At 47.2% G+C, this 14442-nt stretch overlaps 2 protein-coding genes across 3 annotated transcripts; one reads left to right on the top strand and one right to left on the bottom strand.

The window, feature by feature from the left end:
• The first annotated feature begins 487 nt into the window (after positions 1-487).
• Positions 488-11111, top strand: cep135 (centrosomal protein 135). Of its 2 annotated transcripts, none has more exons than XM_056415197.1 (25): positions 488-664; positions 1053-1168; positions 1703-1893; positions 1976-2143; positions 3409-3550; positions 3622-3706; positions 3800-3928; positions 4020-4235; positions 4870-4935; positions 5014-5158; positions 5808-6022; positions 6099-6254; positions 6546-6683; positions 7076-7141; positions 7217-7329; positions 7467-7582; positions 7679-7833; positions 8348-8403; positions 8493-8772; positions 8854-9039; positions 9296-9505; positions 9584-9786; positions 9870-9974; positions 10309-10464; positions 10914-11111. In XM_056415197.1, the coding sequence occupies exons 2-25, from the start codon at positions 1056-1058 to the stop codon at positions 10933-10935; spliced, it is 3432 nt and encodes a 1143-aa protein (XP_056271172.1). In that variant the 5' UTR covers positions 488-664; positions 1053-1055; the 3' UTR covers positions 10936-11111. The 2 variants fall into 2 exon arrangements, with proteins under 2 accessions (XP_056271172.1, XP_056271170.1); XM_056415195.1 differs by having other exon boundaries at positions 496-664; positions 5008-5158.
• A 79-nt stretch (positions 11112-11190) lies between these two features.
• chst14 (carbohydrate (N-acetylgalactosamine 4-0) sulfotransferase 14) lies at positions 11191-13321 on the bottom strand. Its single transcript, XM_056415198.1, has 2 exons — positions 12903-13321; positions 11191-12246 (listed from the first exon to the last, which is right to left on the bottom strand). Exons 1-2 carry the CDS (start codon positions 13194-13196, stop codon positions 11410-11412), a joined length of 1131 nt encoding a protein of 376 aa, XP_056271173.1. The 5' UTR covers positions 13197-13321; the 3' UTR covers positions 11191-11409.
• Positions 13322-14442: the final 1121 nt, after the last annotated feature.

Below are 14442 nucleotides of genomic sequence, written 5' to 3'. Positions count from 1 at the left end.
TAGTAAAAATGCAGAATAAGAACAAATTGAATAATAAGAAAAATTCACAATATATAAAAAATAAAATCGGAAAAATCTACAATAAATAGGAACAAAATTGAATAATAAGAAAAGAATCACAATATATAAAAAATTGAATAATAAAAAATGCACAATAAATTAATAATATATTATAAGACAAATTCACAATAGATATGACAAAATAGAATAAGAAAAATGCACAATATTTATAACAAATAGAATAATAACAAATGCACAAATATATAAGATTTAATAAGAAAAATTCACAATATATATAAAAAATGGAATAACAGGAAAAATGCACAATATATACAATTTCAAAAGGATAATATTTTATTTTAAGCACGTATTTTCCATTGTTTGCGAACCGACTCCGCCCTTCTGCACCCGGACAACGCCGGCTCTAAAACCACGCCCCCCTCTCAGCTCTCGCTGCCATGGCGACGAAGCCCAACCGGAAGACCAACCGGCGCCCTTTTCGAACCCTTTTACCCGCGAAAACGCCTCGACGCTCAGGAGTTTGTTGTTGTTGATCATCAAACCGTTTTACAGGAGAACGACGCGGATTCTACTGCGACTCACCGGCCGCGGAGACACGTTTACGGGACGTCAGTCGGGCCAAACGTCGGGAAAGCACGTGTCGGTGAGTTGAGACGACGTTACGCTAGTTAACGCTAGTTAACCAGCTAGTTCGTTCTGTAACGGTAGAAACAGACGTTAACTCATTTATTAACTACACGAGGTTATTATTATGTTATTGGCCTGTGAGCAACCCGAGTGACGTAGTTACTAGTATTAGTTAAATCACGATGTGAACGAGCTGTTAGTTACATTTTTAACTGCACAAGTCTTCAGAAATTACTGTTTGCTTGTCTGTTTACGTGATATATATATATTTTTATATTTATATTCTAGAGAGAAATGTTTGCCAAGTGTCTGAGTTCATTTTTAAAGCGCTCATTCATATAAACGTGATGTTGTATTATTTATTACGCGTCGTTGTAAGTGTCACGTCACTTCCGGTGCCGCAGACGATGAACAACAACGCGGAGCGGAAGTTCGTGAACCTGCGGAAGCGTCTGGACCAGCTGGGCTACCGGAACCCGCTGGGCATCGAGTCGCTTCCGCTGGTGGAGAAGCTGTTCAGGTGAAGCTGGATCTGTGAGGTTCTGTGAGGTTCTCCGGGAGTCAGAACCGTCACATGTTAGTTATAGTGTTGTTGTTTAATGAGGCTCACACTAATGGAATAAGATAAATGCACTATGTATGTATATATATATATAAAATAGAATAATGTAAAAAATGCACAACATATACAAAATAGAATAATATGAAAAATGCACAATATAAAAAAAATATTGCACATTATATATATGTAATGCACAATATTATTTTATTTAATATATATATATATAAAATAGGATACATGCATTATATATATAACATAGAATAATATAAAAAATACACAATATAAAAAAAATATTGCACATTATATATATATATAATGTGCAATATTTTTAAATATTGAATGGAGTCTGGAGGCTGTGAAGAAGCACAGATAGAGGAGTTGTTGTCTGACCGCAACGTAAAGCTTAAACATTTAATATTCTATGAGTCTAAAACACACATGCACTTCAGACTGTGGCGACGTGCTCCTCTGACCCCGCCCCCCCCCACCCAGTGACCTGGTCCACACGACCGAAAGCCTGCGCAGCGCCAAGCTGTCCGCGGGGAAAAACGAGAAGGAAACCCGGAACGTGGAAGCGTTCCTGGAGCCGTACAGGGCGGAGAACGCCCGCGTGGTCCGGGAGAACAACGAGCTGCACCTCGACCTCCTCAAGCTGAAGGAGGAGAAGGACCGCGTCGGCAAAGGTGAGCCGCGACCTCCGACCTCGGCCTCACCTGCTCAGACACCCTCAAACCCCCCCTCCCCCGTCCCCCCGTCTGGTTTCAGAGCTCAAGACCCACATCAGGAAACTGGACCACGAGACGTCCGACCTGAAGTTCTTGAACAACCAGTATGTGCACAAGGTGCGCTGCCTGGAGAAGGACGGCAAGGCCAAGGCCGAGCGCATCCAGCAGCTGCAGGAGAAGAACATGCAGGCGGTGGTGCAGACGCCAGGTAACGCACGAGGGGCCCCTGAACGCAGCACGCCGAGAACGTGGCTTTCAAAGGCAGAGGGTCATCGTACGCTCGTGGGAAACCTGGGAAAGTCATGGAGTTTTTAAATGGTTACTTTCCAGGCCTGGGGGGAAAATCCTGGAAATTATGTTATGTTCATATCTCAAGAGATTCAAGATTCAAGATTCAAGATGTTTTATTTGTCACATACACACACAGGGTGTGCAGTGAAATGAAAGTGGCAATGCTCAGCAGGAATGTGCAAGGGCAACAAGTACACACTATTTACAATAAAAAACAACAACACAATATTTACAGTAAGTGTGTGTGTGTGTGTGTGTGTGTGTGTGTGTGCCTAAGAGGGGCAGTTGTGTGGGTCTATGTGGGGGTCCTGGTGAGGTCGGAGTTCACAATCCTGATGGCCTGAGGAAAGAAACTCCGTCTCAGTCTCTCTGTTCTTGCAGCGTGACTACGGAGGCGCCTGCCTGACCGCAGCAGCTGAAACAGTCTGCAGTTACACTTTTAAATAATTAATATGCTTTTAAAAGAAAGACGCTCAAAATAAAAGCCAGCATACAGACGCTCTTTCATAGTCGCAGCGCACATTTTCCGGGCTGCAAGTGAACGCACCTTAACCCTTGTGTTGCCTTCGGGTCAATTTGACCCGATTCAATGTTTCACCCTCCTGTCGCCTTCGGGTCAATATGACCCGATTCAATGTTTAACCCTCCTGTTACCTTTATATTTACTAACATGTTTTACCCTTGAGGTCAATATGACCCCAGCTATTAAAATCTCCAGAAAATTATTAGAATTAATATTGTTTTCCAAGTTTAAGTGTGAGGTACTTTATGTTTGTTTGTTGACTCCCGAAAGAACACCGACATTAAACATTGAATCGGGTCAAATTGACCCGAAGGCGACAGGAGGGTTAAATATTGAATCAGGTCAAAATGACCCGAAGGCAACACAAGGGTTAACTGAAAAGACATGAATCTTTATTCTTCTAAACTATTGTCTCTCATTCATTTGAGTCCTTTAAGGTTTTTTACTTTATACTTTGGAATTATCATTGTTAGTTTAATATGACATTTTCTCACTTTTTCATGTTTACACTGAGATTCCACAAAATGTTTAGTCATGGAAATTTGGTTCAAGTCCTGAAACCCCATTGGTCACCATGTGTATGACCCCTGTTCATTGGTCACCATGTGTATGACCCCTGAAAGAGGTCAAATAAAGTGAAACTCTGGCGCCCCCTGCAGGTGGGAAGAAGCGCAGCATCCCGTTCCGGCGCCAGCGGATGCAGATCGACGAGCCGGTGCCGACCTCGTCCGCGCCGGCGTATCCGGCATCGCAGCCCGACGACCCGTACATCGCCGACCTGCTGGAGCTGGCGGACGGCAGGTCTGTTCGTCTTGTTGTTGTTGTTGTGTGAGAGACACTTTGCATTACGCCGTCATTTATCGATGTAACAGGATCGTCGAGCTGCAGGATGAGATCGTGAAGGTGAAACTGGACCTGGACGACGCTCAGGAGTTTATCAAGCGCCTCGACTCCAAGGTGAGGAACGCAGAGCGGCCGTCAGCGTTCCAATGATGCGTTCAGGGCCCACGATATTTAACCCGCTTTTTTCTCTTTCTGCTCCCTTTTGAGGTGGAGGAGCGGGACAAGGAGATCGAGCGCATGAACCGCGCCCTGCGTGGCGGGCGGCCTCACGACGTCATCTCCCTGGAGGCTCAGAACGCCAGCAACGAGAAGCTGGTCGCCCACCTGCACCTGCAGGCGAGTCCCGCGGGAACGTGGCGGTAAGCCGGCTCCTCCCCCGCCGCCGCCCGCCCGCCGCCTCTCACGCCGCCGCTTTGCGTCCCCGCAGATCGAGTACCTGCAGGAGAGCAACGGGGCCCTGGAGGAGAAGCTGGCGGGGCTGCGGCGGACCAAGATGGACGCCTCCTCCGAGGTGGCCGACCTGTCCCTGAAGAACCTGGAGCTGTGCGAGGAGCTGACGCACATCGACGGCCTCGCCCGGCGCCTGGAGATGGACAAGGAGGCCGTGCTGGAGACGGCCGACGTGGAGCTGCACCGCGCCAAAGTAAGTCTGGAGGCGCGGCTCGTACGCTCAGGGAGAAGTCCTGGAATTTTTGAAAATGTTTATTTCCAGGCCTGGAAAAGTCCCGAAAAAAAACTAAATCACAAAAGTTTTGTAAAAGTCATAAAAAGTTTGTTATTCGTACGTTTCATTTACGCTGAGTTTAAATCATTAATGTTTTTAAAAGAAAGACGCTCAAAATATAAGCCGGCAGGCATTCGCCCTTTCACACTTGCAGCGCACATTTTTCGCGCTGCAAGTGAACGCACCGCACCGTCACTGAAAAGACAAAAATGTTTTATTCTTTTAGTCAAACTATTGTCTCATTTAAGTTCATTCTTAGTTCATGGAGATCAATATAATATCAGTATTTCACCTTTTGGTCCGACAACAGTTACAAACTAATATGTACCATGACAATTTATTAAAATAATAGACATTCATATATGGAGATGTATGCTTTGGAATTGTCTTTGTTAGTTTAAATACTTCATTTTACACCGAGACTTTATGGAAAAGTGAAATCCATCAGTCACCATGTGTATGAACCTGTGTAATACACATTACTGTCACCTTATACGATGAATAATAAATATGAACCTACGTGAGGGTAAACTAGCCTCCTTCTCCTCAACAGAATGACCTTCAGAGGCAGCAGAAGGTCATCGAGGACCTGGAGGATATCATCACCACGTTGAGAAGGGTGAGCAGAGGAAAACACTCTTCAATATTTATTGGAATACGAAATGACTGAAGACATGATGCGTTGGGTCAGGAGCAGTCCCAGGGCGACTTTGAGAAAGACCGCCTCCGAGACCAGATGGTGGACCTGAAGGAGCAGAACGAGAAGGTGGAGGGACTGGTCCACTTCCTGGAGGAGGAGAAACTCCGACTGCAGGAGAAAGTGGAGAAAACCATGGCAGCAGGTAAGACACTATACAGCAGCAAGACAGTTATAATATATATATATATATATACGATATTATTATAATTATGATATTATTGTTCATTTATTAATATATATAATTATAATATATATGATTTTATTTATATATATACTGTATATAATATATATAATATCGTATATATATATGATATTATTATATTTATATTATCTTTTATTTATATATAATATATATGATATTAAAATGTATTATATTATTTAGATATATATAATATATATGATATTATTCATTTATTTATATAATTCTAATAATATTTCATATATATTCAATATTTTTATAATTATGTAAATAAATAAAAATGTTAATTATGATATCTATTCATATATAATTATAATATAAATATAGTATTCTAATTATGATATTCTAATTTATTTATTCATATAATTATAATAATATCATATATATGATATTATTATAATTATATAAATAATAATAAAAAAATGATGATATATATGCATATTATTTATATATATATTTTTTAGTCTTGGGTAGTAACCAATAAGATAACTCTTTATTAGTCCCGCATTTCACCGCTTTATAAATGCTATAAATCCTTCGTATGATGTGAGCGTGACCCAGACGGAACAATGGAGCCTGAGCTTCCCCCCAGACAAAGAGCTGGTTCTGGAGCTGGAGGCCATGCGGGCCAAACACGGCGTCTGCGGGCGCGAGCGCTCGCCGTCACGGCTGGACGCCTTCGTCCGGAGCCTGGAGGAGGAGCGGGACCGCTACCGCCGCGAGGCCCAGCGCTACCGCCGCGCCGCCGGGGGGGGCGGCGGTCCGGACTCGAGTCCCACTCGGAGTCCTCCGTCCAGAACCACCAGGGTACGAGACCGAAGGATAACAATACGATCGACGTTCAGCCGATGTGTAATCGCGTGTCCAATGGCGTCGTGTTCAGGGCGGCGCCGCGGAGGCGGAGCTACTGCGTCTGGCGGCGGAGCGAGACGAGCTGAAGGCGGCGCTGCTGGACTTCGAGCGGCACATGGAGGAGATCCAGAGGGACGTGAAGGGGCTCAGCTCGGAGAGGGACCGCTTCAGAACCCTGTTAGCACAGGTGAGGGGGCGGGGCTTCAGAACCCTGTTCACACAGGTGAGGGGGCGGGGCTTCAGAACCCTGTTAGCACAGGTGAGGGGGCGGGGCTTCAGAACCCCGTTCACACAGGTGAGGGGGTGGGGCTTCAGAACCCTCTTCAAACAGGTGAGGGGGCGGAGCTTCAGAACTCTTCACACAGTTGATGAGGCGGGGCTTTAGAACCTTCTTCACACAGGTGAGGGGGCGGGACTTCTTTTTAAAACCCACTTGAACCCACGTGGTTCATTCCTCTCTTCCTTCCTGTCCGCTCAGGCCCAGGAGGACTTGGTTCTGGCCCGGAGGACGGACGGGTCGGCCGACCTGGCAGCGCTGAGGGACGAGGTCCATCGGGCCGAGACCAGAACCCAGCACCTGGCGGCCGAGAGAGACGCGCTGGCAGAGAGAGAGAAGGTCGGTCCATCACCTCATTGTTATGAACTGAGTTCTGTTGGTCCGGCTCGACCCAGAAGGGTTTTGCTTCTGTCGGTTTGAGACATTTAATACACAATCAATGATTCAAAATATATTTTGTCAATTTTTATATCGTAACATAAATAACATATACATAACTTATAAATAACATGTAAATAACATATAAATAACATAAATAACTTATAAATAACTTATAAATAACATAAATAATATATTAATAACATATAAATAACTTATAAATAACATGTAAATAACATGTAAATAACATATAAATAACGTGTAAATAACATATAAATAACATATTAATAACATAAATAACATATAAATAACATGTAAATAAAGATTAATAAAAACAATCATTCTGTTTGCAGATTACCCAGAATGCCTCTGTCTCGGAGCAGAGGAGGATCCTGGAGCTGGAGGACGTCGTTCAGCGCGTGAGCCCGCCGGTCGTCTGAGTCTGGCTCCGCCCCCTGGCGCTCGCCGTTTCTTACGCTCCGCGTGTTTTGCAGCTGGAGCGCGAGAACCGAGCGCTGCAGGAGAACCGAGACGCCGCCGAGGAGCAGCTGACGGTCCTGAGCGCAGAGGAGGCGTCGCACCAGAGGGCGGAGTCTAACGCACTCAGGTGGGGGGGGAGGGGGCGGAGCCAATGAGCAAAGTTATTATAACCTGCCTCTAGAAGAAATGCAGATGTTCCTGAGGAAGAACCTCCTGCTGAGGGCTTGTTGTTGTTGTCCTCAGCCTTGTTGTTGTTGTCCTCAGGCTGCTGCAGGAGCAGATGGAGCAGTCTCTGCGTGAGGCTCAGCGGCGTCTCTCCGTGAAGGCGAGCGAGCTGCTCGCCGCCCGGCAGCACATCGAGCAGCTGGAGGAGACGCTGGGTGAACGTTGTTATTATTATGATGATGATGAGGATGACTTTATGTGTTTTTGTTTGTGTTTACCTGAGCCTCCTCCTCTTCCTCCTCCTCCCTCAGCGGCGCTGAGTCAGCGCGGCACCCGGCAGCAGGAGGAGGCGTCTGGCCTCCAGAGGTCCGTCTCCACTCTGGACCGGCAGAAGGACCTCCTGCAGGAGGAGGTGGACCAGCGGGCGGAGCGGCTGCTGGAGCTGACGGAGGAGCTGGCCGTCAAGGTGGAGCGAGGGGTCTACTCACCTGGGGCGGGGGCGGAAGAGTCCACTCACCTGGGGCGGGGGCGGAAGAGTCCACTGACCTGGGGCGGGGGCGGAGGAGGAGTCCACTCACCTGGGGCGGGGAGACTATTGTCTCATTCATTTATGTCATTTAAAGTTTATTAATATACTTGTGGAGACACGGAGGTTTCAATGAATGTTTGGTCATAAATTTGGTTTAAAGTCCTGGAAAGGTCAAAGGTCAACATGAGTGTGAACCCTGGTCCAAAGTGACAGAATATTATATATATATATTATATAATATACATATTATATATATTTAATATAATATATATATATTATATATACATTTTACTGAAAGGTGGAAATTATTTGGAATCTGTTTTCTATGCAGCGGTGATCGGTACCGCACATTTACCTCACCTCTAACCTTTGAGAAGGCTGATGATGAAGATGAAGGTGGGCGGGGCCTAAAGAGCTCTAACGTGTCGTCGTGTGTGACGTCTCCTCACAGGAGCAGACCCTTGTGGACGTGAGGCTCACGGTCACCGGCCTGGACTCGTCTCTGGCGTGAGTGAACGTCTCTCCGCTCGTCGTTCATTCGTCGAAACCTCTCGGCCAATCGGAGCGCTGACGTGTTGTGGGCGCGCTCCCCTCAGCCAGCTGCAGGGGGCGCTGAACAGCCGCGAGCGGGAGATCTCCAGCCTGCGGCGGCAGCTGGACGCCGGCCACGGGGAGCTGGCGGCGCTCCGCAGAGACAAGCAGGTCGCGGCCCGGGAGAACCGGCGGCTGCAGGAGGACCTGACCTCCGTGACCCGGGAGAACCAGGCGGTGCTCGGCGAGGTGGAGGCGGCGCTGCACGAGAAGGACGAGCTGCAGCTGCGGGCGCACTCCTACATCTCCGAGGTGGCGCGCATCGAGAAAGTGATGGCGGCCAAGGCAAGAGACGCGCCGGGCGCCGCTCCCCCGGGGTCCTGACGGTCCCCCCTGACCCCCCTGACCTCCTGACCTCCCTTACAGGAGCAGGAGAACCGAGACCTGCTGCAGCGCTTCCGGGCCGCCCACTCGGAGGCGGAGCAGCAGGAGGAGAAGCTGCAGCGGGCGGAGGGTCAACATAACTCCATCCGCCTGGAGCTGCTGACCTCGGACACGGAGCGCCGGCGGCTACGCGACGCCGTCGGCCAGCAGGGGCGGGAGATCCAACAGGTGAGGGGGAGGGGCCTAGTAGGGGAGGGAGACCCAACAGGTGAGGGGGCGTGGCCTAGGGGAGGGAGATCCAACGGGGGAGGGGGTGTGGCCTATTAAAGGCCGGAGATCCAACAGGTGAGGAGGAGGGGGCGTGGCCTACCAGGGGAGGGAGATCCAACAGGTGAGACTCGGAGGAGGGGGCGTGGCCTAGTGGATGGCGTTGAATGTGTAAACCAGCGTGTGATGAATGTACCCCCCCCCCCCCTCCCAAAAGCACACCGAGGCCCTGCAGGCCTACGAGGCCCAGGTGTCGTCGCTCCTGCGCGGCATGTCCCGGCTGGAGGAGGAGGCGCGCCGGGCGCAGGGCGAGAAGGCGGCGCTGCAGTCGGACGTGGCGTCCGTCAGGGAGCTGTGCGTCAAGCTGGACTCGGGCAAGGAGCTCACGGCGCGGCAGCTCACCTCCAGGACCATGGACCTGGAGCGGGTGAGCAGCCCGTCCGACCGGGCCCGGTCCCGGTGTGTCCAGGTCCCGGACTACACACATCGCCGTTTCTCCTTCCAGGTCACGGGGGAGCTGGAGGACGTGCGGTCGGAGGCGGAGCTCCTGCAGCAGCAGCTGGCCAGCGAGCGGCTGGCGGTGCGTAACCTGGAGACGCTGCTCTCCTCCAACCGGCACAAGGAGTTCCAGACGCACCTGACGGCCGGCGAGCGCGAGGCCGAGCTGAAGGCGCTGCGCGACCGGCTGACGCTGGCCGACGGCAAGACGTAAGCCAATCGCACGGGAGGCTCGATTGAATGCCCCGCCCCCTTTTTCCATTGTTGCCTAATCGTGCGATGGCCGCCCTCAGCGCGGAGCACGCCAGGGAGCTGTCGCTGCTCCGGGGGAAAGTGTCTCAGCTGCAGACGGAGATGGACGTCCTGAAGAGGCAGCTGACCAGCGAGCGCTTTGAGCGGTGAGCTGACCTTTGACCTCTGACCTCGAGTCATTCACACAAAATAAACAATATTCACGTTAGAAACTGGGAACAAAAAAGAGGCAATGACTCCATTGTTTATCTTTAATGGAGTTATAAGGACGTGACTGTCCTGTGTCCTCTGCTCCCTCATCCCTCTGTCCTGGATCCTCTCGTTCCTGTGTCCTCATCCCTTTTCCCTCTGTCCTCTCATCCCTCTTGTCCTCTTATCCTTGAGTCCTCTGGTCCCTCTGTCCTTTGGTTCCTCTGGTCCCTCTGTCCTCTCATCCTTGTGTCCTCTGGTCCCTGTGTCCCCTCATCCTTGTGTCCTCAGTGAGCGGGCGGTGCAGGAGATGCGTCGGCAGGGCGTGTCCTTCTCGTCTCTGCAGAGCTCGCTGTCCCTGGACGCCGCCGCCGGTTCTCACCACGGCTCCCCGGAGCACTCCATCCTCCGGACGCCGAGCCACTCGGCCGACAGGTCGGCGGACAAGTGAGTCCAGGAGGAGTCGGACGGTTTAGATCCTGTTGTTGCGCAATACTGGACCAATATTACCTGTTGTTAGTCACTTAAAAGTGATCCTAAAATAAATGTCGAGCCAGAACTGTTTTTATCAACACTTTTTGAAAAATATTTAAAATACATGTACATTCATTTATATTTATATATAAATATTTATATAATTTTTATAAATATATTTATATATGTAAATGTGTTTAATAAATATAAATGTTTATATATATATATATATATATATAAATATATATATTTATATATATAAATGTTTTTAATGAATGTATATATATATTTATATATAAACATATTTATATATATATAACAATATATATACACGTTTTTAATAAATATAAATGTTTATATATATACATATAAAAATATATTTATATACAAACATTTATATATATTCTTTATTTTATTTTCAGGAGCGTGAGCTTCAGGGATTAACGACTGGAGGCAGGCGAGTCTGTTCTCACCTCAGCAACTTTATAACCTCGTATACGCAGCGGCAAGAAAAGTATTAGCTTGTGTATTATTTCTTTCTTTTTTTTGTATGTTTAAATTATTAAATTATTCATAAAATAAAGCAAATACAAAAGCGATGTGCGACGCTAAACTTGGAACTCGTGGGTTATTTTTTTGATTACAAGGTAAATAAATAGTACAAAGTTTTGGAGGGAAGGAAACACAAAAAACACGACGACAAGCTTGATTTTTTTTAAAACACATAAGAAGAAGAAACAAGTAAAATACTGCTATAAATTATGATGTGTAGAGTTTACTGGAACAGTGCACACGGGGGAATCTGGACTCCAGCTCATTCAAGCTTTAGTGGTTTTGTAGAAAAGTTATAAAAAAACTAAAAGCTGAGAATACAAAATATTTTATGATTCTTTTATAATAAAAACACCCCATGGCGTTTCAATGGCGGCAGTGCTGCGCGGTGGTGTTGGGCAGCGCGTAGGCGAACAGCGAGAAGTCCAGGATGTACTTGGGCAGCAGCTCCCGCAGCAGCTTCTGCGGCAGGCCGCACAGGTAGTAGTGCAGCGTGGCCGCCGTCACCGGCTTGTACCACGTCTGGCGCTCGGGGAAGCGGACGGCGTCCGGCGCCCCGACGCGCCGCAGCACCAGGTCCGAGTCGCCCTCCAGCCGCTCGTACGAGCCGATGAAGTCGTAGGTCACGGCGCACGGCTGGCACAGGTTGTACACCGGCATCCAGTGCTCGTTCATGCGCTCGGCGTCCTCGTCCAGCAGGTAGCGGACGAACTCGGCGAAGGTCACGTCGTCGCCCTTCGCGGCGGCGCCGGCGGCGTCCTTGCCGCGGCTTTTCCTGTAGCGCGTCACGATCTCCACGCCGTATTTCTTCTGGTAGGATTCGATCTCGCCGAACTTGTTCCGGTAGGCGGAGAGCAGGCGCTCCATGGGCTCGCGCACGAACATGAACTTGAAGTAGTGCTTGAGGCGGTGGCGGATCTCCTCGGGCTTCATGGAGGAGAGGAACTGCAGGTCGCTGCGGTGGTCCATCTTCACGCTGACGTCCACGTTGTCCAGGGCGCCGTTCAGGACCTTCAGCACCCGCTTCCAGTTGGAGCACGCCACCTTGGGCACGTAGCAGTAGAGGAAGCGGTAGCGGTCGCTCACCAGCACGTGCTGCAGCAGCGTCTTCCTCTGCAGCGGGCTGAGGGACCACACGCTGTGCGGCATGTTCTTCTGGCTGCACACGGTCCGGATGGTCCGGTTGCGGATCTCCTGGAGGATCTGAGAGGGAACGGGACCACGAGTAAGGGACATGACATTTTTATTTTTTTAAAGGTGCATTCCAGCAAATGATATCGTGATCTTGTCTTAAGGTTTGAATATAAATATATATTATTTATGTTTTTCCAAATATATTTTTTTTCAAGATGTAATGTGTGTATATATATATATGTATATATCTTTAATATATTATATAATTTATATATATAAATATATATTATAATTTATTATATACTGTATATTATATATATTATAATATTTATTATACATATAAAAAGTAAATAAATATATATATATCTCAAAACGTATTAACAGAATATACACAATTCTTTGGTTATTTACAGTTGGAGCGTTGTATCACAAACATATATAAATCTTTTGGGTATTAATTTTTAACCACATTAAGATGAACAACATGTCCATGATATAATGAAGACATTAACAAACCAGAAGGTTTTAGGATACATTTTTGTGTTTTGATCACCAACATAAACAGCAAAGCTTCCCCCACTAACCAGCTCCATGACGTCATAGCCTTTAATTCGAATACTTTGTCCCCACAGATTTTGCAAATATTGTGAAACAATAAACACAAAAGAAATCCACCCACGAATTTTTTTTCATTTTTTTTTTCCTCCACCACTTTTCTTCCGTACCTGCGAGTCCACGTCCTCCGCGGCCGGGCCGGGCTGCCTCTCCCCGGGCCGCCGCGCGGAGGAGGGCCGCTGTCCGTCGCCCCGGGGAGCCGGCGTCTCCACGCCGCTCAGCATGCCCTTCTCGATCATGAGCAGCAGGCCTCCGGACGCCACGATCACCAGGAACGTGAGCACCGACGGCAGCACCGCGGAGCCGCGGCGCGCGGAGCCCGGGTCGGTGCCCGTCGTCCTGAAGTTGACCACCGAGCCGCTTCCGGTCCGCGTCCCCCCGCAGTCCGGCCGGCGGGGCAGCATCGTGTTAGTTATGTGGATATAATATATTTATTTATATATATAACTGTACTATAGTCTCTGCGCGCGAGGGGCAACAGTCGGTTCCCTACCACGTACCCATACTTAACTTCTGGAGCTTGTGGGAGCGCACACGGAGCCGTTTCCGGGTGGACTTTCAAAATAAAACATTCTTTTTTTTGATTAAAACAAGCACAGATATATTACTTACTAAACGTTTCCGGATGGACTTTTTAAATAAAACATCAGACTAAGCCGTTTCCGGGTGGACTTTCAAAAGAAAAAAATAAAATGTCTCTTAAAACAAATCAATTGCTGAACGTTCCATAAAGATTTTCAAAATATTTTTATTTTTTCGATTAAAACAAATACAACTATTGTGTGTCTACTTGCTATACGTTTCCAAGTGGACTATACAAACAAAACATAATTTTTATTTTGTATTTAAAACAAATTAAAATAATGTGTGTTTTTGCTTTGAAGATTTCTTCTCATGGGATCATCTTCAAGTTGAGGGGAAACTAACAATTGAACTGGCTAGAATAAAAACAAAATTACACTGCAGAATAATCCAATGTCCTCAACCTCTCCATTGGGACCCTGAAGTACCCCAATGCCTGCAGGGACGTGTAGTTCCTCAGCGTTTACCAGAGTCTCTCCTTCCAGGCCGCTGAAGGTGAAGTCTTTGTCTGTAACGTGACAGTGCAAATACTTGGGAATATATATATATATATATTGTTATATTACAGCAAATACTCAAGGAGAAATAAGAGTCCTAACTCTTAAAAGCTAAGTATCAATCATGGATCTATGTTCTAACACATGTACGGCCTAGCGCTATAGCTCAGTGGTATTCAGCCTCTTTAAAGCCGGTTACCGTGAAGCTGCTGGGGACATATTGATATTAATCCTCTGCACTTTTCCTGGAATTTGGTTGAACGGTTTCTCTAAATCCTGATGCCGGTGTATCAAAGGGTCTCTGCTGAGTGTTTTAATGCCTGTAATACGAAGATAAGGGCTCAAAAACATATATATGTTCATTCATGCTTTAGAAGCTAACACGGGATTTAACTTCAACTGCAACGATTATCATATTTCTCAATTAATCTGTCGATTATCTTCTTGATTAACTGATTAACCTCATAAAATGTGAGAAAGGCCAAATGTTGACCCTCACCTTCACAACCAGATACATTTTCAGATGGAGAAATCGGCTCATATCTATAAATATTATATATATCTATATATA

The sequence above is a fragment of the Pseudoliparis swirei genome, chromosome 5 (assembly GCF_029220125.1).
Source record: "Pseudoliparis swirei isolate HS2019 ecotype Mariana Trench chromosome 5, NWPU_hadal_v1, whole genome shotgun sequence".
Taxonomy (NCBI): Eukaryota; Metazoa; Chordata; class Actinopteri; order Perciformes; family Liparidae; genus Pseudoliparis; species Pseudoliparis swirei.
The sequence above is the reverse complement of the archived record's forward strand: the minus strand, read 5'-3'. Positions and strand labels throughout refer to the sequence as shown.

Coding starts and splice junctions, on each gene's coding strand:
- cep135 (XM_056415195.1), top strand. CDS start 1,056: ATGAACAACAACGCGGAGCGGAAGTTCGTGAACCTGCGGAAGCGTCTG. Junction 1,894..1,975: donor GAAGGACCGCGTCGGCAAAG/GTGAGCCGCGAC, acceptor GTCTGGTTTCAG/AGCTCAAGACCCACATCAGG. Junction 3,929..4,019: donor TCGCCCACCTGCACCTGCAG/GCGAGTCCCGCG, acceptor GCGTCCCCGCAG/ATCGAGTACCTGCAGGAGAG.
- chst14 (XM_056415198.1), bottom strand. CDS start 13,196: ATGCTGCCCCGCCGGCCGGACTGCGGGGGGACGCGGACCGGAAGCGGC. Junction 12,247..12,902: donor CGGAGGACGTGGACTCGCAG/GTACGGAAGAAA, acceptor GTTCCCTCTCAG/ATCCTCCAGGAGATCCGCAA.